We start from the raw sequence: 22,630 nt of genomic DNA on the forward strand, positions 1-22,630 counted from the left end.
ACTTTATTGCTTCCCTCCAACAAGAGCAGAACAGACATGGGCAACCCTTGCCTTTGCTGAAATGTAACTAAATCAAGTGCCACCTATTGGCTGAACTATGTAATGCCACTATCTGCACCAGAACTCCAACTCCCAGTGCATTTTTTCTGGGGGGACTGTGAGTAAATGCCAGGATCTGTCCAGGTCTTCTTAGGCCCCTATGCCTGGGCAAGACGTCTGGAACACCTTCAGCATACACCCGGGAATCATGGACTCTTAACTGGCTTTATGAGCACCAAATCAGCAGTAAACAGCAGAAGCATTTGTAGAGGTTTCAAAACATTCCTCATTTATTTCTATTAACTACTGCTTATTTACAGATCTGGCTTTGTGAGTGTTACAGCCTCTCACTTAGCCATCTTGTCTACAGCAGATATTAAGCTGCACACAGCACACGGCAGAGAGCAGAGTCAGGAATGCAAAACAACAAAGTAACAATTCCTAACTGTTCCCTCCCAACAGCAGATATCACCACATTTTTCAGAATGGGAGGGGTGAAAATGCTCACAGGGACGTGGGGGGGTACACATACCCCTAAACATTTTGTGGATCTAAGTTTGGCCTCATTGAGGGGCAGCATTTCAATATGAGTAGGAAAATGAGAGTAACCAACCCTAAACATTTTTTGAAAAAAAGCACTGTCAACTCCTATCAGCCAATAATGAGGGATGATGGGAGACCCTTAACAAACTACAGTTCCCAGGATTCTTCTGGGGGAAACCATGACTCTTAAAGTCATATGTGCAAGCATCCAATGTATGGTGGTGATGTGATTTGAAAGTTTCCAGTTACTGTTCATTGGAAACAAATCAAAATAGTTCACCTCGCCCAAATATATCTCTCCGAAAAGAGCATTCCATTTTGTTTTGTGATAGACACATGCAATAAACGGGGACCATAACAGTGCATTTCTCGTCTGGCCTCTTCATTCCACAACTTGAAAGTCAGAGAAACAAATACCATACAATTTTTATTAGCTGCTACCGGTTTTAAACCAATGGTTGAAGTTTAAATCTGGTGCAATTTTATGCTTCAGAACTCTTCTGTAAGCTGGTGGTGTGCCCTGAAAGCTGGGTCAGATGTTCTTTGGATATTAATATTTCACAAGCCAGGGGTTTAACTATTTCTTCGTCTCTCTCTCCCCCACTTCCCACCTAGGCAATATCTTTGTGGTCAGCCTGTCTGTGGCAGACCTTGTGGTGGCTGTCTATCCCTACCCTCTTATATTGACCGCCATCTTCCACAATGAATGGACCATGGGCAACATCCACTGCCAGATCAGCGGCTTCCTCATGGGCCTCAGCGTGATTGGCTCAATCTTCAACATCACAGCCATCGCCATCAACAGGTACTGCTACATTTGCCACAGCCTCCGGTACGACAAGCTCTTCAACCTGAAGAACACCTGCGGCTATCTTTGCCTGACGTGGCTGCTGACCTTGGTGGCTATCCTGCCAAACTTTTTCGTGGGCTCCCTGCAGTATGACCAGAGGATTTATTCCTGCACTTTCGCTCAGACGGTGAGCATGTCATACACCATCACTGTGGTGGTGGTCCATTTCATCATCCCTCTCTCCATCGTGACCTTCTGCTACCTTCGGATCTGGATCCTCGTGATTCAGGTCAAGCACCGGGTGAGGCAAGACTGCAAGCAGAAAGTGCGCACGGCTGACGTGCGGAACTTCCTGACCATGTTTGTGGTCTTTGTCCTGTTTGCAGTGTGCTGGGGGCCATTAAACTTCATCGGCCTGGCGGTCTCCATCAACCCTTCGAAGATCATCCCGCAGATTCCAGAGTGGCTTTTTGTGGTGAGCTACTTCATGGCTTACTTTAACAGCTGCCTCAATGCCGTGATATACGGCCTTCTTAACCAGAATTTCCGGAAGGAGTACAAGAGAATCCTCCTTGGCCTCTGGTCTCCACGCCTGCTCTTTGTCGATGGCTCAAAAGGTGGGACGGAGGGGGTTAAAAGCAAGCCATCCCCGGCCGCAACAAACAACAACCAGGCTGAAATCTTATTGTAAATAGAAGGACTATTTATTCAGCTGTGTCCGGCATATGCACTATGTAAAGCTCATCCTCTACATGCTATCACAAGGGCCAAATATGACTCGTACAAATGATTCCACCGCCTTCTCTCTCATTCTCTCTCTCTCTCTCTCTTTCAAACAATGGACTTGTTATTGTGCTTTGTGAGAGTCAGCTTATGGTTTCCTAGGCGCTGCTGAGAAAGAGCATACACTTTTGAAGCAAGAAGCCTTCTTTGGCCACCAGCTTACAAGGTTGCCTTGGGGCAACTGCTTTAAGCTCAACTGGACCCTTTTATCCAGGCCAGGACTCTCTGCTCTGCCTGACCAAACTCTTCAGCATCTCGGGCCAAGAGGTCTATCCCACCCTTTCAGTGAACGATGCCTGGGATTGAACCTTCTGCATGCAATACATGTGCTCTGCCAGTGACCTGTGGGTTTATCCTCTCTCAGCATTAGTGCATGCACATATGTGCATACACACACACAAAATCCATGACTTCATTCACATTCCCACTGAAGTCATGGATTTGAGTAAAGATTTGCAGGATGGTGCTTGGCTGTCTTGTTGTTCTCTTCAATGCTGCTCTCCACAGTGTGCCTGATTGATTTGGGATGCGTGTGCTGCACATATGCGACAAGAAGCATTCCATACAGCCTTGAGAATGTGCATCCAAGAAATCTGGGGCCCCCCAGACTGCATTGTCCTTCTCTGTAGTGTTCTACTGACAGATGTGCCATGCTCTGCTCCTTCTGGTGTGCCTCTGCTGGTGTGTGCAAAAGCTCTAGGCCACAGGACCAACTTAGCGCTATATTAGATTACTGTATGTTTTAATCAGTGTTTTGCCACCAACCTGATGATATATCTCCAGCAATTCTTCTTTAAAGCTTAGCAACAAAGAGGTGTGTCCTTGCCAGGCTAAATACATAGTGTGCCATGAGATGGCTGCTAGTGTGGCATGCAAGGTGAATTACAAACCACTAAGGGCTCATGTAACCTCATGGCAGTCATCCTGGGAGGAGGCTGCCAGTTGGGCTCCTGTATGAGCCACTGTTCTCAGCTTTTCCAATACAGAGGCATGCCCAGAACAGTGGCTCGTACAGTAAAACAGTGAGGATGAGCTCACCTGTAGAAAGTTTCGTTTTATTTGTATATGCTCTGAAGAACAAACCTTTTGCAATGTATTATTTAAGTGTGCCTATTTTTTAAGGAAATAGCAAAAATAAAAATAAAAATATGACTCTGCTGTTAAAAAAAGTGTCTTAACCAAAAAAGCAGGGCAGAAAGCAAAGCAAATCAGTTTTTAACCTGCAGTTGATGGGTTGCTATTTAAATGTGAATACAGCAGTGACATGTTTAGAACAGCAGGACCTGTGACGGTCCATCAGAATGTACCTATTCCTCTACAGTGGTACCTCGGTTTATGAACACAATTGGTTCCGGAAGTCTGTTCATAAACTGAATGTTCATAAACTGAAGCGAACTTTCCCATTGAAAGTAATGGAAAGTGGATTAATCCGTTCCAGACGGGTCCGTGGAGTACTCAACCTGAAGTGTACTTAACCTGAAGCATGGGTGTAATTGGTTCCGAAAGTCTGTTCATAAACTGAGGCGTTCATAAACTGAAGCAAACTTTCCCATTGAAAGTAATGGAAAATGAATTAATCTGTTCCAGATGGGTCCGCGGCGTTCGTAAACCAAAAATTCGTAAAGCGAGGTGTTCATAAACCGAGGTTCCACTGTAGTGTCTAATTCAGCCTTGGGGTGGGGGGAGGGGGGAAGAGTCAATTTAGAAAGTTTGAAACAAAAAGCAGCTTTGCGTGGCACGGATTTGCTGGCCCATTGTGATTGCCCGTTCCCCTAATGCCTAATCCTCGGACCATGTTTGCACTGGGGTGGGAGTGGACTTCACTTAGAAAACAAAATAAAGCCACAGATGGATGAATGCATATTTGCATGATCGTCCATGCATTGCATTTAAATATAAAGAAAGCCAGCCAGCCCTCCCACTAGAGGAATGCTGGGAAAGGCAAGACCGATGACTGGGCTGGCATACGATTTGCTGGTAGCACGACAAATTCCAGAGCTGGGAATAAGTGAGGTTCACTGGCAACTGAGGGTTATGCTGTGAGTTCTCTCTTTATATCCAGGGTGAGGAACCTGCATGTGTTGCTGGACTCCAACTCCCATCAGCCCCAGCCAGGACAATGAATTTCTAGGCATGATGGATGCTGTAGTCCTGGCAACATCTGGAGGTCATCTGTCTTGCTTTCTGTGATGTATGTCTTTCTCCTAAGCAACACTGTGCCCTCTTTTCTGCAAGCCCAGGTATGGATAATCCTAACATTTGGGAAAGACCAGAAGTTTAGCTAGTTCTGCAATGTTTAATCAACGAATTGGTTGAATTAATCAGTTGAGATCAATTCTGGTGCTGCTGTAAAATTGGGGAGCAGTTTTTTTTCCATAGGAAGAAATGTATACTAGGAGAAGCTCACACACACACAAAAGGCTGATTTTAAAGCAGCTCAAGCTGATTTGGAAATGTGGAGATTTGAACTTGAGGCTGCAGAACTGAAGAACAGAGAGAAACTCAAATTGACAAATTTGCTGGCACTCTACCCTCAGTTATAGGATATTTATGAGTATGGCTTGCTACAGAGTTTTGGATTTTTGGAGTGCAGAAAAGATAATGGTAGGGCTCTACCTCACCTTAGAATCATAGAACTGTAGAGTTAGAAGGGACCACAAGGGCCCCCTGGCCCAACTCTGTGCAATGCAGGAATCTTTTGCCCCGACCAGCCTCCCCTTTGTCCAATATAGATATATAATCTGCAATACTGCAGTCTTACTAAAACTTGAATTTTGAACTGGTTTACAGCCACACACACACAAGGGCAAACTATTTTTTATTTTATTTTTGCAATTTGCCTCAGCAAGGGGTGATAATTCATGGAATCAGAGGCTGAATGAAGGGGAGACTGAACCCTCCCCTTTTGCTGTGACTGTGAGGAAAATCCCTCTTCTTCTTTTCTCTATTATTATTATTTCATTGTATAATGTAATTCAAACAGAATGGACAATTATAACAACAGACAAAAGTTAAACTATGAAAAACAAAACCATAAAATAGGCATGCAGAACGAGTAGTTGCACATGAGTTAGAATAGCAAAGTCTAAGTAAAGACTGTCAACTTCATGAGATCATCAAGTCTAGTTCCAGATTTGACAGGCTTGTGACAAGGATTGTCTTGAAAGTGATTGTTGTATATGTCATAAATGAATTTCAAATCATATAAAAGGTGTCTGGAGAACCTAAATGTAAAGGTATCAGACCCCTGACCGTTAAGTCCAGTTGCGGACAACTCTGGGGTTGGGGCACTCATCTCACTTTACAGGCCAAGGGAGCTGACGTTTGTCCGCAGACAGTTTTTCCAGGTCACGTGGCCAGCATGACTAAGCCGCTTCTGGAGCAACAGAACACCGAAACCAGAGCAGTGCATGAAAACGCCGTTTACCTTCCCGCTGCAACGGTATCTATTAATCTACTTGCACTTTTTGGCATGCTTTCGAACTGCTAGGTTGGCAGGAGCTGGGACAGAGCAACGGGAGTTCACCCCGTCGCAGGGATTCGAACCGCCGACCTTCTGATCAGCAAGCCCAAGAGGTTCAGTGGTTTAGACCACAGCGCCACCCATGTCCCTGGAGAACCTAGTCCTTGTCAAAATCTTAAATTATGTATGATTTTCTCCGCTACATCTATATTCCAGAGTGTGTGGCATCAAACGCCCAGTGTCAGATTTTGGGGCTGGTTTCCTTTTTTTTAATAATAATTTTTATAGAAACAAAACATACAAAATAAGCTCAGTCCCTTCATTTGCCCTCCACCCACAAGACCACTTCTGCCACCAGTGATACCCATGGGCATTGGGAAACAAAGGGGTCCATTTTAAGCTGGGTTTGACCTCCCCCCTCCCTCATCCCCCCTCATCCCCCCCTGCCACTGAGAGGACAGGGGCGGAGGATCTCTGAGGCTTGGTTTGTCCCCCAGCTAATTCTCCAATATAACACTTTAATTAACAACAAGAGAAAAAAAAAGAAAAAAGAAAAAAATATAAATTCTAAGTCTTATTCTCTTAACAGTTTGCTTGTGGCTTCCCTGGTTCTCTTCCTCCTGGAATTCCTAACTTCTTCAATTAATTATGGCGGGTTTTCTTTTCTAATTCAAAATCTTATTCTTATCCTATTGACTTAATCCTCCTCCTTCTTCATGCTGCCCCCCTCCGAGTCCCCTCCTGCCACTAGGGCGACCCGAGGGGTTCAGCAGTCAAAAGGTTCCATTTTTGTGTCTGGGTTTCCTTCCCCCCCTCCCCCTCCCCTCCAAACACCCCCTGCCACTGGATGCAAAGAGTAAAGAGAGGGAGACAGGCAGTTCTCTACCCAAACACCTGTCTGATCACTAAAAATATTAAAAATAAACTCTAACATATTTCCTCAGCCACTCTTCTGCTCCCTCCAGAAAACTCTTAACCCTAAACTTTTAAAACTCTCTCCTTCCCCCCTCCCAATGTCCCTTCCCCCAATTGGATCAGCATATCCTTTAGCAGGCCAAGATTCAGAAACCGTCATTCATCAACCAAAAAAGTAACCTTAAACTAAAGTTTTCACCCCACACCAGTTCTTTCCCACTTCCACTTCCAGTCCTTTGCTCCCCCCTCTTCCTGCCTATCCCCCCCCCTCACTAACTCCACTCCACATTTCAGTCCCTCCAGGATTTTCATTTCCATCAATCTTCTCTTCACTTTGCTTCTCCTTGTCGGCCTCGTCTCCTTGTTCAAATCTTTGTTTTTCCTCATCCAACACATATTTTTTTTGGTCCAAATCAGTCTCCAAGTTATCAAATTGTTGCTCCTCACACACAGTCTCAGTCTCAAAATTGTCCTCTAAATCTTGATCTTGCACCTCATTCTTCATTGCTGTTGGATTCAAACATTGCCGTTCCTTGTAAATATCTTCCCATATTTGAAAATAGTTCAGCACAGCCTCCTGGAAGGCTCGAGAAAACTTTGTTTTCATACTTCACTTAACCACAGGCAGACCAGAGATAAGGGCTGAAGGGTACTGGAAAATTCCTCTCTACCACGTTGTCAGCTCCATCTTGGCTGATCTTCTCCTTTGTCTTTAACTTCATCACAGTTCAAATTTAAATTCCCTTTAAATTACTTCTGAATCCTCTTCAATCAATTTTTATAATCCACAACAATAAAATCGATTTTCTTAATCCTTTTAACAATTTGACAGCTTTTGACAGCTGTCAAAACGTCTTCCCCCTTGTAACTGCTGAACCTCAAGGGGTATCGACACCGGGGGCTGGGAAGGTTTTGTAAAGTCTTTCTTTCTCTTGGGTCCACAATCTAGAAAAAACTTTCCCTTTCGGCTTGAGGATATTTAATACGCCTCCCAATTGACCATTTGGAAGAGATCGGCTTCCGTTGTTTTAAAATCTCTTCCTATCTTCAGAATTGAAATTTTTTAAAGTCCAAATAGAGATTTGACTTACTTTGTAAAAGTCTTTTATTTTCTTGGAAGAATCCGCCGCTTGCAGGCTGAGGACTCAGAGCTTCACTTCATGGAGGTAAGATGAAACCCAAAAATGGCTCCCGCGACTCCACTCCGCTGGCTCTCGATCGCTCTACGGAGCTCTCAGGCAGCGGAGGAATCACGTCCGGAGCAAACAGCTGGGCGCTATGTCACCGGGACTCTCTACCCGATTTTTGGGGGGGAGTCCGCTCGCTCTGCGGACTCCCCCCCCCCACGAAGCCAGGGACTTCGGAGCGCGAAGTCCCTGCGTCCTTTTCCCACCAAAGCGACGGACCGGAGTGGGCTGGTTTCCATTGAGTTGCAATTACTATTTGTGCTGCCAAGATAATATATAAGACCCATTCTTTCTGACAATATATTTACATTGGTATCCACAAAATAATTCAATAACATCAATAACATTAGATTTTGGCATGAAACAATAGTTTTTTTTAGTAACATCTATCATTTCTGTCAAAATCAAATTTCAAAAATCTTTCACAAATGGACATTCCCACCATAAGTGACAATATGTACAAAGTTTATTGCAACTCCTCCAAAAATTAGGTGATATAGAAGAAAACATTTTTTTTACCTTTGCAAAGGAGTGTGATACCATCTGTTTAAGAATTTTAAGAAAAAACAGAAACAGATTTTAAGGGTCACAATTCCCAAATTTTATTCCAATTCTTGGGAATAATTTGTGTGCCAGTATCTAGTTCCCATATCTTTTAAAGTTTTTCCATAGATCCATAAGCTAGAGTACAATTTAGAAACTAATCATTCCCCCCACACCCATTGTGCTTAATAAATTTTAAAATTGCCTTAAGAGTCTCAAAGCTTGTATTTTTACATGTTCTTTTATAATAAAACTAAGAATTTGATTAAAATCTAGTTTGTGTAAAGATTTGACAAAGTTAATTTTATCAGGTTAATAGATATTGTTTGATTATTGGTATATAAATCTTGTAATGTGTCTAAACCTTTGGATTCCCAGTGTTCAAATTGCCTTGCTGGAAAAAATCTGGGTGATATGATAATAGGATTAATGGAGACATAATAGGTGCAAATTTAGGTTGTCAGATTGTCCATATTTGGATAGTACAATTAGTAAATTGATTTGTTATAGAGTTCAATTGATTTGGTTTAAGATCCTTAAATGCAAGAGCTTGTTAGTGAGAGATGTTTGGAAAGTTTAATTTCAGTGTCTATTCTGTGTTGATTCAGTTCCCCTTTTATTATATATAATAATTGTCTCAGTTGAAATGCAGAGCAGTAGAAATAAAAATTAGGTGTACTCCATTCACTGGATTTAGCTCTGCTTAATAAAAAAACAGGATTTACATAAGTCTAGGTTTTTGGTTTTGGAAAATAAAAGTCATTATTGTAAGTTGCTGTGTTTTCAACAATTTATAAGGTATGGAATAAAAATAGAAAGCAAGGTTAAAAACACCTTTTGAATTGTAGCTGCTCAACCCAAAGTTGAGAGATTTTTGGTTTTCCACATTTTTATTATATGTTCGCAATTGGATTATACCAGTAGTTCATGTGTATGCATGTGTGAATTGCTAAATATTTGATAGATTTGGCACATATTGTAATTTTAGACATATCATAAAATAATTTTTGAATTTTAGGTCCTAAATTCATTTTTTAAACGGTTCATTTAGAGAAGTTGACTGAGCAACCAGACAGAGAAACCAGATAGAAACCAGATTGCACTGAGTTACAAAACACCTCCTTTTAAGCTAGTATTTGCGTGGAGGGGAGAGAATGCCTATGCAGGATTTCTCCCCAAATCAATGCCAATTTTAGAAGAAGAGTTCTCCTAAGGACTTCGGTAGAGCTAAGAGAGGAAAGAGTTAGATTCTTTCTCCACTCCACCCCAGGTCTGATAACTACGACCCTCCTGGCTGATGCAATCTAGTTTTGTTCTGGTGTTGTTGTTTTTAACCATGCAGGTTCGAATAAAATTTGTAACTTAAAAATTCCGTAATGCAGTAAAATAGTGACTACAGAAATACATATCCGATAAGTGGAATATGGATCTTCTCTTAAAAGTAATTCTCTGCCCAGCATAGCTGCCAAGTTTTCCCTTTTCTCGCGAGGAAGCCTATTCAGCATAAGGGAAAATCCCTGTAAAAAAGGGATAACTTGGCAGCTATGCTGCCCAGCCTTTCATCCCGGGAAACCGACCTTTCCCTGTCTCTCACCCAGGGTCCTCCCTCAATCATCCACCACCTCCGTGAGTATACAATTCAAGTGCTCTGTTTTCTCCAAAGTTGATTTTCCCTCAACATATCCTGTAGCTGCTGGAGCAGGGCTTCTGTATGTCATATCCCTTAGTTACAAAGTGGAGTACACAATATGACAATGCAGGTTTTTTGCTGCATCTATAAGGGCCAATGCTTGTTTGTTCTGAGCGCTGTGCTCCTCCAAGTAAACACCATCTTTAATTCATCCCTAGCACCCACCTTTTCTAGGTATCGTGCCAAACAATTGCAGCATCTCAGGAGCTGGTCACCACTAAGTGGTCTGAACAGCATCCATCTCAGGACATATCAAGTAGTAATCAACTGGTTTTTATTCAGAGTGCACCTATTAAAATTAATGGGCCTAACTTAGTCATGCTCATTAATTTCAATGGGTCTATTCTGAGAAAAACTATTCCGAAAAACTATTCTGAAGTATCACAGTAGTAAGATAATATACATAGTTTTGTGCCAGAAGCACTTGGGAGTTGGAAATGGTTGGTTCAAGGCACAATAAATCAGTGAATCTTTATTATTAGGATCACAAATCAGTCACTAAGTTACAATCAACAAATACAGTTTTACAGTTTACAGGCCAGCAAAACACTATGTAGGATTAACAGCACAGCAAAGTGCCAGGAAGTGTGTTTTGTGTTGTTGCACATTCAGTCACACTAGAATGGGTTGCAAAGTGCTTGTGCAGTTGGTAAGGAGATTTAAGCATCTGGTTTCTAGTAGCACGTGCAGATGCACAGAAGTTTGCCACTTTGGTGGTGATTTCATTAGGGGAGTTTGACAGAAAGAGGCAAGGGTTAAAATTAGCAGAACTGCCAGGAGATTTGGTTTAAACAGGTATAATCAGTGCTTTTTGGGGGGGGCGAGCGGTGCAGGGGTACACATGACCCTAAACGTTTTGTGAAACTTTGTACTTTTGTCCATTCGTGAATCTTTGTACTTTTGTCAATTTACTGTATTTATTTCCCCCGATTTGAACTATAAAATGGTGATTTTATTGAGTCAAAATGAGAGTACTGTACCTCTAAACATTTTTTAGAAAAAAAAAACACTGGATGTAATATATAAGGAGTGATTGTCCACATTGATATGAACAGTATAATAACATGTGCACAACTGTTTCAATGCATGACCGACTAAGACCAAACACGTTGCTTGTAAGGAATGCATGAGTATCGCCCATCAAAGCAGAGGGTAAGGCGCTAAAGTGGGTCAGAGTAAAAGCTCTACACACTGCCCTCATTTGTTCAGGAGATGAAATTCCAGTTGCTTTGCTCCTCCCTGGTCATTTTGCCGCAGTGCTGAGCTAAACCATGGTTGGCATGTCATCCGAACCTGGGTGCATGGTTTAGCTCTCCCAGAAAAAAAACATTAGGTTAGTTGTTTGTCTGGAGACAGCTGAACCATGAGATTCAAATGACATGCTGAGCCAAACCATGGCTTATCTCAGTGCAACACAGTGGCAAAATGACCTTGGATTCTTTTGAATGCAGCTCTACCAGTCTACAAAGGGGCTGCAGAATGCATTTCTTAATTTCAAAATTTCAAAATCTGATTGTGTTCGCTCAAAACAAGGAGATTTAGTTTCTACTCCCCAGGGAATCCAAAGTCTCCTCCAGGTCCCTGGACCTTCCTACCCTGAGGTTTGGGTGGCCATGCCTGCACAACATTTCTGTGAGCTGTGGATGAATGGGGACCAGAGTGACTCTTGGCACAGTTGCCATGTGGATGCACGAAATCAACATTCGGGAGCCCGCTCAAAGCATCAAGTATAGGGCAAGCCCCTTGAACAGCTGGTTGTCTGGCATTCAGGAAGTGGTGCAGAAAGGCCTTTGCAAGACCAGTGCTCAGCACTTCCAAGGCCTTGAGCACAGGGCTTGCACTCAGCGCTTCCAAAGCACCCAACAACAGGTGACTGGGAAGCACTCTGCTTTGACTTGTGTTGGTGATCTGAGGTTGTTATGATGTCAGATGATTAACCAGCAGGGCATCCCACCCACTTGTTAAAAGTTGGCCGAAAGGGGTGGGGGACATAAATATCTGGCCTCTTGGGCAAAAAGGATTCCCCACACCTGATGCGGAAGCGCCCTAAAAAAGGGTGGTGGGTGAATATCTTGCAGTTAATGTCGGCCCAAGCTGGTGAGAATACATTTGTGTTGACTTAATCTCAAACTCTGTTGACATCTCTGGAGAGATTTGCACAGGTTTTTCAATGATGTGTGGGTCCACCCAATGCTTTTTGCACAAGAACCCAGTGAGCCTTAATTGTTAATTAGACTCCAAAGAGCCTAGTGATTTCAGGTTAATTTATAGCTAGGACTGCATTTTGGAACCTGAAGATCAGTTCTTGCTTATTGATCGTATACCAATAAACCTGATTTTCCTTAGCGCTGGTTCTCACATACAGGTTACCTTTATTTTCTCCACCTGGTTGGTGTGCTCAGAGGTAGGCAGGTTTGTGGTGAAATGGTAGCATGATCTGGACTGGTACAGGGAGACGGCCACAGAGACACCATTGATCCCAGCACTTATCTGTTTACTGATAAACAATTACATGGAACAAATAAGCAGGGCTACCATGTGTGAAATGGTACATAAATGCCCCTTGCGTAAAACTGTTCAAAATTGTATCTATTTTTGAATTGGAGTTACAAATGAGAAAGAACAAATATGTCACAGGGTGAAGGTAATTGTATCACACTTTTTCTTTAAAGATGCTGATTACTGTTATTTAGAAGGGTTTTTTTTTAATGAAACAGGGGGGAACTATATATTTTGGAGATTGATCTGCACTGTGAAAAACTTGGGAAAACAAAATTATATATTGATGTTGTGTCCACCTGAATACGAACTGTTGTCTTCAAAGTGTGATTGGTGGCTCTGTTAATAAATTTATATTTATTCCTTTTGCCTAGCATGTGTCTGTTGCCTGTATTTTGTGCCTTTGGGATTACTGCTGCATTGATACAGGGGAAAGAGCCATTTGATTTTAAATCAGGGGGTTGTCATCCTCTTTAGGATCATAGGCAAGTTCTGGGTTTTTGAGCAAATGTTTCTCATATTCCAAGAAACGGGGGTGGGGGAGAAAGCAGGTACATAACACTTCGCTTTTCCAATGGATGATTCCAATCCTATTTGTAGATTTCTGTCCTTAAAAAGAAATTTTATGATAAAGGCTAGTTCATTTCCAGTTCTTTGCCTGGGTATAGACAGTAGCACCCCAGACTGCAGATAGGGGCTAACCTAATATACCTCTCTGCAGAACAATACCCTCCGCATAAGACAATAACATGCCAAGAAGTTTTCTGATTTCTTACAAAGATCCCAAAGAGAGTGGACAGACTCCCAAGTCTCAACTGGTACCGCAGTCCTTTCAGGATGAGGAATCTAGAGTTACAGTAGAGATGTTTCAGAATTACTTTGGAAACTGAAACAGGAACGGAAATTGCCAGTTATTGCTTATTTGTCCCATCTCTAGAATGGAAATAAATCCCGCAGGGATCTTTGTTTGCTGCTGCTGCTGCTGCTGTTGCTTTTAGTTCACAAACAATGCTATGAGATTAACCCCACTCAGTGGACTAGAATGTGGTCTAAACCCCCCTTTAAATCCATATCAAAGAAAAGAACTCACTCTAAAACTCACCTACAGGTGGTACCTAACACCAAGGAAATTAGCGCTAATACGCTCAGGAACCTCACCAAAATGCTGGAGAGGGTGCACCTCCACAGACACATACCTCCACATGTGGTTGGAATGCCCCCAAATCCAACTATAATGGACAACAGCCATAAAAGAAATATGCAAAATAACTAAGCAAGTATTAGAAGTCACCCCAGAACTAGCCCTACTGAACATCTTCCAAGACAATAATGCCCACTCACATCACAAAGAATCATAACCCACCTATTCTCAGCAACCAGAAACATCATAACCAGACACTGGAGAGACCTGTCAGGAGTAAGCATGGACCAAGGGTACCAAAAAGTATGGGAAACAGCCTTACTAGAAAAATTAACCAATAAACTGAAACTAACATGGGGACAAATAGAAGATGCCTTCACCCCGGTATGGCTCCCTTTTATCACATACTGTACACAGTCCAACAAGATAATGACAAGAATCCACCAACAGCATACGAATCAATATGGCTAACCTTATTCAAAAACACCCACCCACCCCACCCACATGAAAACAAAGTTCACCACAGCCAATCACACAACCACACCCTAGGCCAACCCCCAACCTCTCTCAACACCAGAGGAACACAAGCAAATAGCAAAGAGAACCTGCACAGGCGATGCTGACACAAAACCCTACCCCACACATACATTAAGTAAAATAGCAACATCGCCACCCGACCTCACTCACCATCCCCCCCCTCCAACTCTTTCCCTATTTTCTTCCTAATGTAACACTAATGTCTCAACAAATGAAGCTGACCTGTAGAAAATGTAATTTGAAAAAAGAGACATTGCACATACTTTTGTAAACCAAGAAATCTTTAATAAAAATACATTAAAAAACAACAACTGCAAAATACTGTACATAAAATATTACAAGTGCTGTAATACTCAAATCAGCAGGAAATAAATTAAAATTTAATAAAATAAAAAGAGAAACAGAAAAGAACAATGCGTAATTGTGGACATGTCTCACGTTGCACTGTTTCCCTTGTGCTGAATAGCGTAATGATAATTAATCATGTAAAAATTTTCTCAGGGGCTGAACTGCAGCAGAATGGAGACAGCTCTGCATGCGGTGAATATGCGCCAGAGCAGAAATTTATACCTTCTTATATCAAGACATGAAGCCTGTAGGGATCTGGCTTGAGTTGGCAGGATCTGACCCAGGAGAAGGGAGTAGAGAAAGGGGCTAAGTGGTGGGGAAATCTCCCCTTCCCACCCCAACTTCAGTTGCTTTGTAGGTGAGGAGCAGGGATGCCAGCTCTCTCCACTCACCTTCATGTGGACTGGAAAGCCCCAGTGGAGGATCGCACGGGGGGCGGGGGGCAGGGCAGGGTTTGATCAGGTGAAGGGCGAGGTGGAGCAGGAGCCTGGACAGAAGGGTGCAGTCTTGTCTCCTATAATGAGGCTCTTTTGATTCCTCAGTTTATTTGGGACTTCAGAAAGCATGGAAAGAGTGAGGCCAGTAGACCTGGTACAGGCGTGCCAGCCTAGCCCCACAACTGCGGATGCCTGGGGCAGTGTATGGCCCTGGCACCAAAATTTGTGGGTGCCAGGGCCCTTCAGGGGGAATTTTGTGGGTGTTCGGGAACCCAAGGCCCCAAGGAGCTGGCACCTATGACCTGGTAGCACACCACACATGCAGAACGTTCTGGCCTTGCAATGTACATATGGAAGTAAGGTAAAAAAAGGTAAAGGATCCCTGACAGTTGAAGTCCAGTCATGAACGACTCTGGGGTTGCGGTGCTCATCTCGCTTTACTGGCCGAGGGAGCCGACGTTTGTCACAGACAGTTTTTCCGGGTCATGTGGCCAACATGACTAAGCCGCTTCTGGCGAAACCAGAGCATTGCATGGAAATGCCGTTTACCTTCCCGCTGGAGCGGTACCTATTTATCTACTTGCACTTTGACGTGCTTTTGAACTGCTAAATTGGCAGGAGCTGGGACTGAGCAACGGGAGCTCACCCCGTCATGGGGATTTGAACCGCCGACCTTCCGATTGGAAAGCCCTAGGCTCAGTGGTTTAGACCACAATGCCACCCGCTGTGAGACAGTAAGTAAGAGACAGGAGCAAAAACCTCAAACCCACACTTTCTTCTGTACGTTCAGTCAAGGCATGCAGAGGACATTTACAAGGGATTTTTAAGCAGCTCTGTTTACTCAAGAACTGTGATTCCCTAATGCTGTCTCCAGGTGGCACTTTTAATTTTACTGTTCCATTATGCTCAATGGGGCTTATTCCCAAGGATTGCACCCTCGGTCTTTTTGCTCCTAGTTAAATGGATTGTTTCTGCACTCTCACACACAAGGCAGGTCCTCATATCTAGCTGGCTGCCAGCTAGAACCTCATTGAAGTTGTCTTGAGCAATTAAAAAGGGATTGCAGCCATTAGCATTTATGAATATTTACAGCTAATGGCATTATGTAGCTATTTGGGTGTGAATGTTGAATGCTTTAATGATCATGGAGTTTGCTTTACTTCTTGCAAATATATTCTGTTGATAAACTGCACTGCGAAGAACAATAAACATAAAGGTGGAGATTTAAAATGCACTTCAAACATTGCACTCCGACCACTCACCAAATTATACAGTGTTTTAAAAACATACCAGATCAAGAAAAAATTATTCATGTCTATCCAGTTGTTTGAATACCAGTTACGTCAGCCTTCTATCTGGAGCATTCCAGATGTTGCTCAACTACAGTCCCCATCAGCCCCAGCCACCATGGCCAATGGTCAGAGATGATGGGAGTTGTCGTTCAACAACATCTGAAGGCCTGGAAGTTGCACACCAGTAAACAATGCTCATTCTCTTCAACAGGTGTCCTTCCTCAACATTCCATGCTTACTTGTGATCTAGCATCAAGCTCAATCATTCTCGGGCTGTTTTCTTTTTAAATTTGCACATGAACGAGCAATCTCAATACATGGGGAGCCACCACCCTTGTGTCTGTAGATACCATAACCTTGTCTGTCAGTTTTGCCCAGTTTTGCTGTCCTGATGATCTTCAGATGACCTCTGTATTACATCTTCATCCCCATTTGAACAAAGCTTACACAAAAGACAGACTATATCTGGTCTTTATAGACTTTTCTGCGGGCAGGTTATGCAAAACTGCACTCATCCTGATTTGCTTATGGAGGTGGTTATACGTCTTCCTGTTAATCATTCATTCATGCCACATTTTTCAATGCATTTCCCCATCACTTTCCTACCTGAAAAAAGACTGTTACTTTAAAAGGGGGGAGGGGTTGTTGCATTAGCATGGCTGAACACTTTAATCTGCTTTAATTGCACAAACCAAAAATTCCCCAATATGTGGTCGAATCCTTCACACAAAATACTGACAGGCTGGAGATGTCACATGTTTACTATTAGATATAGGAATGATGAATACTTAAGTTTGGATTCCAAACCTTCATTGGTCTTCCCCACTTTTGTAATTTTCCTTTGTGTATTATTGCAGGATAAACAGTAGCGATTATTACACTATTTAATTACTTGCCTTTAATATAATATTTATTTTACCTGTTTACTACCTTTTAAGAAATCCAAAATTGTTCTATTGTTATGCTAGATGTTGAACTGTTCAATTATAAGAATAAATGTTCCTAAGATATAAACGATGTTTAATATATATATTTTAATGAAAGCTGGCTTATCTAGGAAGGGTTACAAAACACAGAAAGTGTGCACTTACACTCAATTCTGTGAGAGGTTTAGACTTTAATTATTGTTAAAAGCAAGCTCCTGGGCAGTATCAATGCCTGTCAACAGATATTGGAAGCAAAGGATGATTTAATAATCCAAAGGTAATTAGAGAAAAACAAAAGTGTTGCAGATGGCTTGCTATGGAAGCCATTTCAACAATGATATGAACAGACAAAAGAGAGCATGATGAATGAAAATGGACTCAGTTGCGGTATGGTGATGAATTTAGATGCTGCCAGCAGCCCAGTTGGACACATATATGAGGCTTTCTTCACTGGGCACTTCACTTTCTTTACTGGGCACCCGTGGCTTTATTATATCACTTTCTCCCCCCAAACTGCTCTTTGGGGGACCTTTGGCCCATCAGACATTGCTGAACTACAACTCCTATCAGCCCCAGCAAGAATGGCCAATGGCCAGGGGTGGTGCAGGTTGTAGTTCAGCAATATCTGGAAGGCCAAAGGTCCCCCACACATGCTTTTACTGTAACAAGGGACCTGCTCTTAACACAACTGTATGGCTAGGCAAAAGGCTCTACTCTAAGCCGAATGTTTAAGCTGCTGGCCCTTCCAGGAGGCAGACTGACGCAGCCACTTCAAGCAATGGAATCCAAATAGCATGTCCGAAGATGCAAGGAAAAGTGGTTGTGTTGGGTTCCAGTGAGATTTCATGAGAACCCTGCAAAATTTCATGGGAGTGCCTCACATGCCGGTGTCTGACTCTGGGGCAGAGCTTTGAAACTACATTAATGAAAACTTAAGCTTCAGGGCCTCTGATCTCAGAGGGGCCCCAGAAGCAACTTGCTTAACATTTTTGGGTCTAGTACAGGGGTCCCCAGACTACGGCGCGGGGGCCGGATGCGGCCCAATTGGCCTGCCAATCCGGCCCGCGACGACCCCCGCCGCCGCCACCCGCTCTTACGGCGCGCAGCGCTGCAGCGCTCTTCCGGGTCGGGAAAAAAGCGCCGAAAATCCTTTGTGCGCATGCGTATGGGCCTCTCCCGACCCGGAAGAGGTCATTTCTGGTGCACTTCCGGGTCGGGGGAGGCCCATACGCATGCGCACAACGGATTTTCGGCGCTTTTTCCACCCTGGAAGCGCGCCGCCGCGCCAGTAAGTGCCCGTGCGCATGCGCACGGCCGCACACTCCCCCGCCCTACGGTCCGCACAGGCGCGCGCTCCCCCGTCCTCCGGCCTGCCGCGCGATCGGCGCGGTGGGAACCGGCCCAAACGCCGGTAAGTCTGGGGACCCCTGGTCTAGTAGACCCAATTGCAGTCACACTGAATTGAGTGAAACTGATTCATTTTGTGTTGTATATATTTCAACAATCCCAAAATTTGACAGATGTGCCAAAGTGTGGTGGTCGGCCATGGAACAACCCCATTGAAGAAGACAACAATGGTTACCCAGACCTCACTACAGGTTGCAAAGGGGTCCCCAGGACAGTTCAAGTTTCAGGGCCCCCAAAATGTAGTTCCGCCACTGCTGGGGTCTCAGGAAGGTTGTATGAGACCCTGGAAGCAGCTGCTGTGCAACCTCAGTAAGCAATGCTTTGGCGGGGTGGCAACTCACAAGGTAACACCTTCCTGTTTCACCTCAGGTGGTAGAATGGGCTGGGCTGCCCTTGCCCTGGGGGAGCTGTTGAGAGTGTAAGCCTTGTGTACCACAGGCGTATCTCTGTCTCCACCAGTGCAGTGACATTCATGCCATATCATCAGGTTACTCAGATTTAGGGTTGCAGCTGATGATTAGTCATCAACACCTTTGTTGCCGTCTTACACTAACATTATTTCAGTGCTCCTTGGGCACATAGGAAGCTGCCTTATATCAATGCATACCATCAGTCCATCTAGTTCAGTATTGTCCACACTGACTGGCAGCAGCTCTCCAGCATTTCTGGCAGTGGACATTCCAGCCCTGCCCTGAGACACCAGGGATTTAACCTGGGACCTTGTGCATGCCAACCACATGCTCTACCACTGAGCTATAGCCCTTCCCCTTGCAGCATTCCTGGATGGTAGGTCAGTTTTATTATCCCCAGGTGACCAATTTCTTGAGAGTAGGTCCAGCTGAACACAGTGTGACATATTTACAAATAAATAGGCATAGGATCAAGACAGTTGCTTACTTAAGTCCAACTACTGTATCCACAGCTGAGATTATTTTTGAGCTAGGAACTTCAAACCTCACATTCTTAGCTACTACTCTGCACCAGCTCCCAGTGATTCATTGTGTATAAGCACAACATTTATTACAGTTCGTAGAAAGTGCAGACTTAAATAATTACCAAATTAGGCTGATTCCTCTTCCCACGCTCCTGGCTGGCTAAAGGCCACTGTAACTATTCCTGTGCCTTGGATGTTCTTTACCATGGTCAGAATGTGGTGTCGAACCACTTGCTATCTCATCTCCTATTCAAATATTTGGAACAATATCTCTTCCATAAGATGAAAGGTTTCAGAAGGGATCAGAGATCAGAGTGGAGATTGTAGGCTCATTTCTTTCCTCTGTAATCCAGTTCATGGTGTTTGTCGGAACAATATGAATATCCCCCCACCCCCACAAAAAAGATCCAATGGCCAAGCTGCAAGGCTTTTGCTGTTACCTGAGTTATGCATCTGTCATATTTTAAAAGTGTAATTCTTTCCCTCTCACTCTCCTCCTCCTCCTATGAAGTATGACCTTAAAGGTCTACCATCACTTTTTTCCTTCTGATGTGTCAGCAGCTAATGTTTCAGACAGCCAAAGGTGAAACCTCATTCCTAAGACAACCTTGGCTTTGATTTCGCTGACTCCTTATACGAGCATTGCTTCAACCAACGCCATCAAAGATTTGTCTGCTTTTTCTTTTTTGTTATTCCAGAGAGTTTGTTAACTGAGTTGCAGAGAACTGTTGCTTGAGGGCTGAACCATATTAATTGCAAATAAAATTGCCTTGCGCCAGGCAGAAAACGACACAGGTTAATTTGTAGAGCAGTTTAGAAGCAGCATTCTCAAAGACTAACCGCGGCATCAAGTCAATCTAGGTGAATATCAGGAGGATGGTTATCGCTTGATGTCCCAGGCGGCCTCAGGCGCGTTTCCACCACTACCGTTGGAGCGTCGGTTATTGGTCCGTGGGCCCTGGAGTCTTTTGCTAGGATGATTTGGGGGACTTCTTCACTCTGCCCCGTATAAGGATTCCGACCGGCCTTAGATTGCTGGGAACTGGGAGACTGAGATGGCTTGGGTTGAGGGGCCAACAGATTGATGTGGCCGAAAGGGTCCTCGATGACTCTATTGCAGGTTACATGGCGTTCCCGATTTGTTTTGAAGGCATAGACTTCACCGGGTGGTGTAGATTGTAAAAGGTCAGCAACTGTATCTTGGGGTGGATCGATTAGGGGATTAAAGTTTAATGGGTGTTGTGGCTTGTCGCCTTGTATTGGGCTGGAGGTAACGGAAGTCTCCAGTTCAGGCATCGAGGCATATGAAGGAGAGTGCATTTCAGATTGGAGTTGCTTAGGCGGACCGGGGGCGGGCGCGTCACATGGAGTGTCCTGGGAGCCAAGAGGAGGGTGTAAAAAGTCAATTAAATCAATTGCAGGCAGACTTTGGTACAGTGCAGGGCTGTCCGAGTCCTGTTGGGAAATGGCGTTGCCCATACGAGAAGGCCTCGTCTCCAGCCCCCCGTTCACTGGTTTCTTGCGACAGACAGGCCTAGCTTCAGAGCAGATGGCCCCTGTCCTGATGGGTAATGGTTTGCAGATCTGGTTAGCAAACACTCTTGTGAAATAGATATGCCATTTCCTTGTGCAACTGTTTAGTTTTAGGATTCTAGCAGGTGGGTAAGTAGATCTAAAGTTAATAACCAGCCGCTTCAGAAAGCACCCAGTGGGCAACCATAGAATGTCCACAATCTCTGATGGAAGTAGGACGTGCCCCAGCAGTTGGGACAGAGAGTTGGCAACTGAGAGTTTATCTACCCAATTGTTGTAATTCAGGGGGTGGTTTCCCACTAGCACAGCCAGTTTATGAGGCTGGAGTTGTAGATTCAAGTTGTGCGGAGTCGACCTGCAGACTTGGGCGGGGGGGGGGGGAGCCGGACTGGCAATGTAGTCAAACTGGGGAGGAGTGGGTGGTCGTTTGGCCAGGCTGAGCACTTCCTCGAGCTTCTTTTCAATGCCGTCCAGCCTTTTATACAGGTTGCTGATTGTATGCGATATCAGTTCGGATTGGCAGGTTAGCAATTCCAACATCTCTCGATCCGCAAAAAGTTGGGTGGATGATTGTGGTATTTCGGATAGAGAAGTTTGGATTTGCTCAGAGGGAGGGGCCTCCTCTTGTAATCCCAGGGCTGGCTGCCCCTCGCCCACCATACAGCCAGTCACTTTATGGGTAATACTAGAGGCAAGAGCAGCGAAACTGTTTTCAATAGGGAAACTATTGCAAATCTCTGCCAGGTCATTATTGGGCAAGAAGTCACTGATTTTCATCTGTTTCTTGGCTGCGTCCACGGTCTCATTGGAATGGTGCCTGGAGCGCTTTCCCCCTCTCATACCAGCACAGACGAAGAGGGGGAGAAACCCCACTTAGCCCAAAGCAGAGTGAACTGTGCTAGTTAGTGAGCGTTCTCTTTAACAACTCACTCCCTTTCAGTCTTTATCTACAACGCTGACTTGCAGGTTTGCAGATTTGCAGGTATGTGGGAGTGGTAAAAGCATAAAAGTATAAAAACATAAAACAAGCTTAAAACAATCTTAAAACGCCATTAGTACCATCGGGGGAAAAAAAAGCTTGTGAGGCTTGTGAGGCTAAGTAAAGGAGAATAAGGAAGAATCTTTACCAGGTACTCTCCGAGGCTACCTTCAAGACGCCATCTTTAAGCTTTGAGGAAACTGCACTGGTTTTCTTTTAGCAAAGCTTGTTCTTCGGTCTTTAATAATGCTTTCCATCAGTTTTCCTGGACCAGATATTAAGCTAACCAGCTTCTAATTTCTGTTTTTTTTCCTGATTATCAGCACCCTCACCAACCAAAGACTCATCATGCAAAGTATTGTTGTTACAAAATTAATATATGTAGCATATAGATATTTCCAGAGACTGTGAACAAAGTTTCAGATTGAAAACTGAGCCACATATAAATTAAGAACCAGCTAACTAAAAGACGGGAAGAAAATATTGCAGAGTATGAAGAAGAGTGCAGAAAAAGAGATGATGTGTGGCAATTATTAAAATAAAATAAAAGTGTCTTCCATCTCCAAAATGGTTCCTGGGTGTAAAGAGACAGTTATTCTGGAGAGTTGGTTTTCAACTTGTAAGTCAGGACCCACAAGTTAGGT

The 22,630-nt window shown here is 43.8% G+C and overlaps 1 protein-coding gene across 1 annotated transcript in view; it reads left to right on the forward strand.

The window, feature by feature from the left end:
• GPR50 (G protein-coupled receptor 50) overlaps window positions 1-2,193 on the forward strand; it is a 125,343-nt gene extending 123,150 nt beyond the window's left edge. Inside the window, exon 2 of the mRNA XM_060270656.2 lies at window positions 1,198-2,193. Within this exon, the coding sequence (XP_060126639.1) occupies window positions 1,198-2,063 (866 nt within the window). The 3' untranslated portion in view covers window positions 2,064-2,193. The remainder of the gene's footprint in view (window positions 1-1,197) is intronic.
• The last annotated feature ends 20,437 nt before the right edge of the window (window positions 2,194-22,630 follow it).

The sequence above is a fragment of the Zootoca vivipara genome, chromosome Z2 (assembly GCF_965207765.1).
Source record: "Zootoca vivipara chromosome Z2, rZooViv2.hap1.1, whole genome shotgun sequence".
NCBI lineage: Eukaryota > Metazoa > Chordata > Lepidosauria > Squamata > Lacertidae > Zootoca > Zootoca vivipara.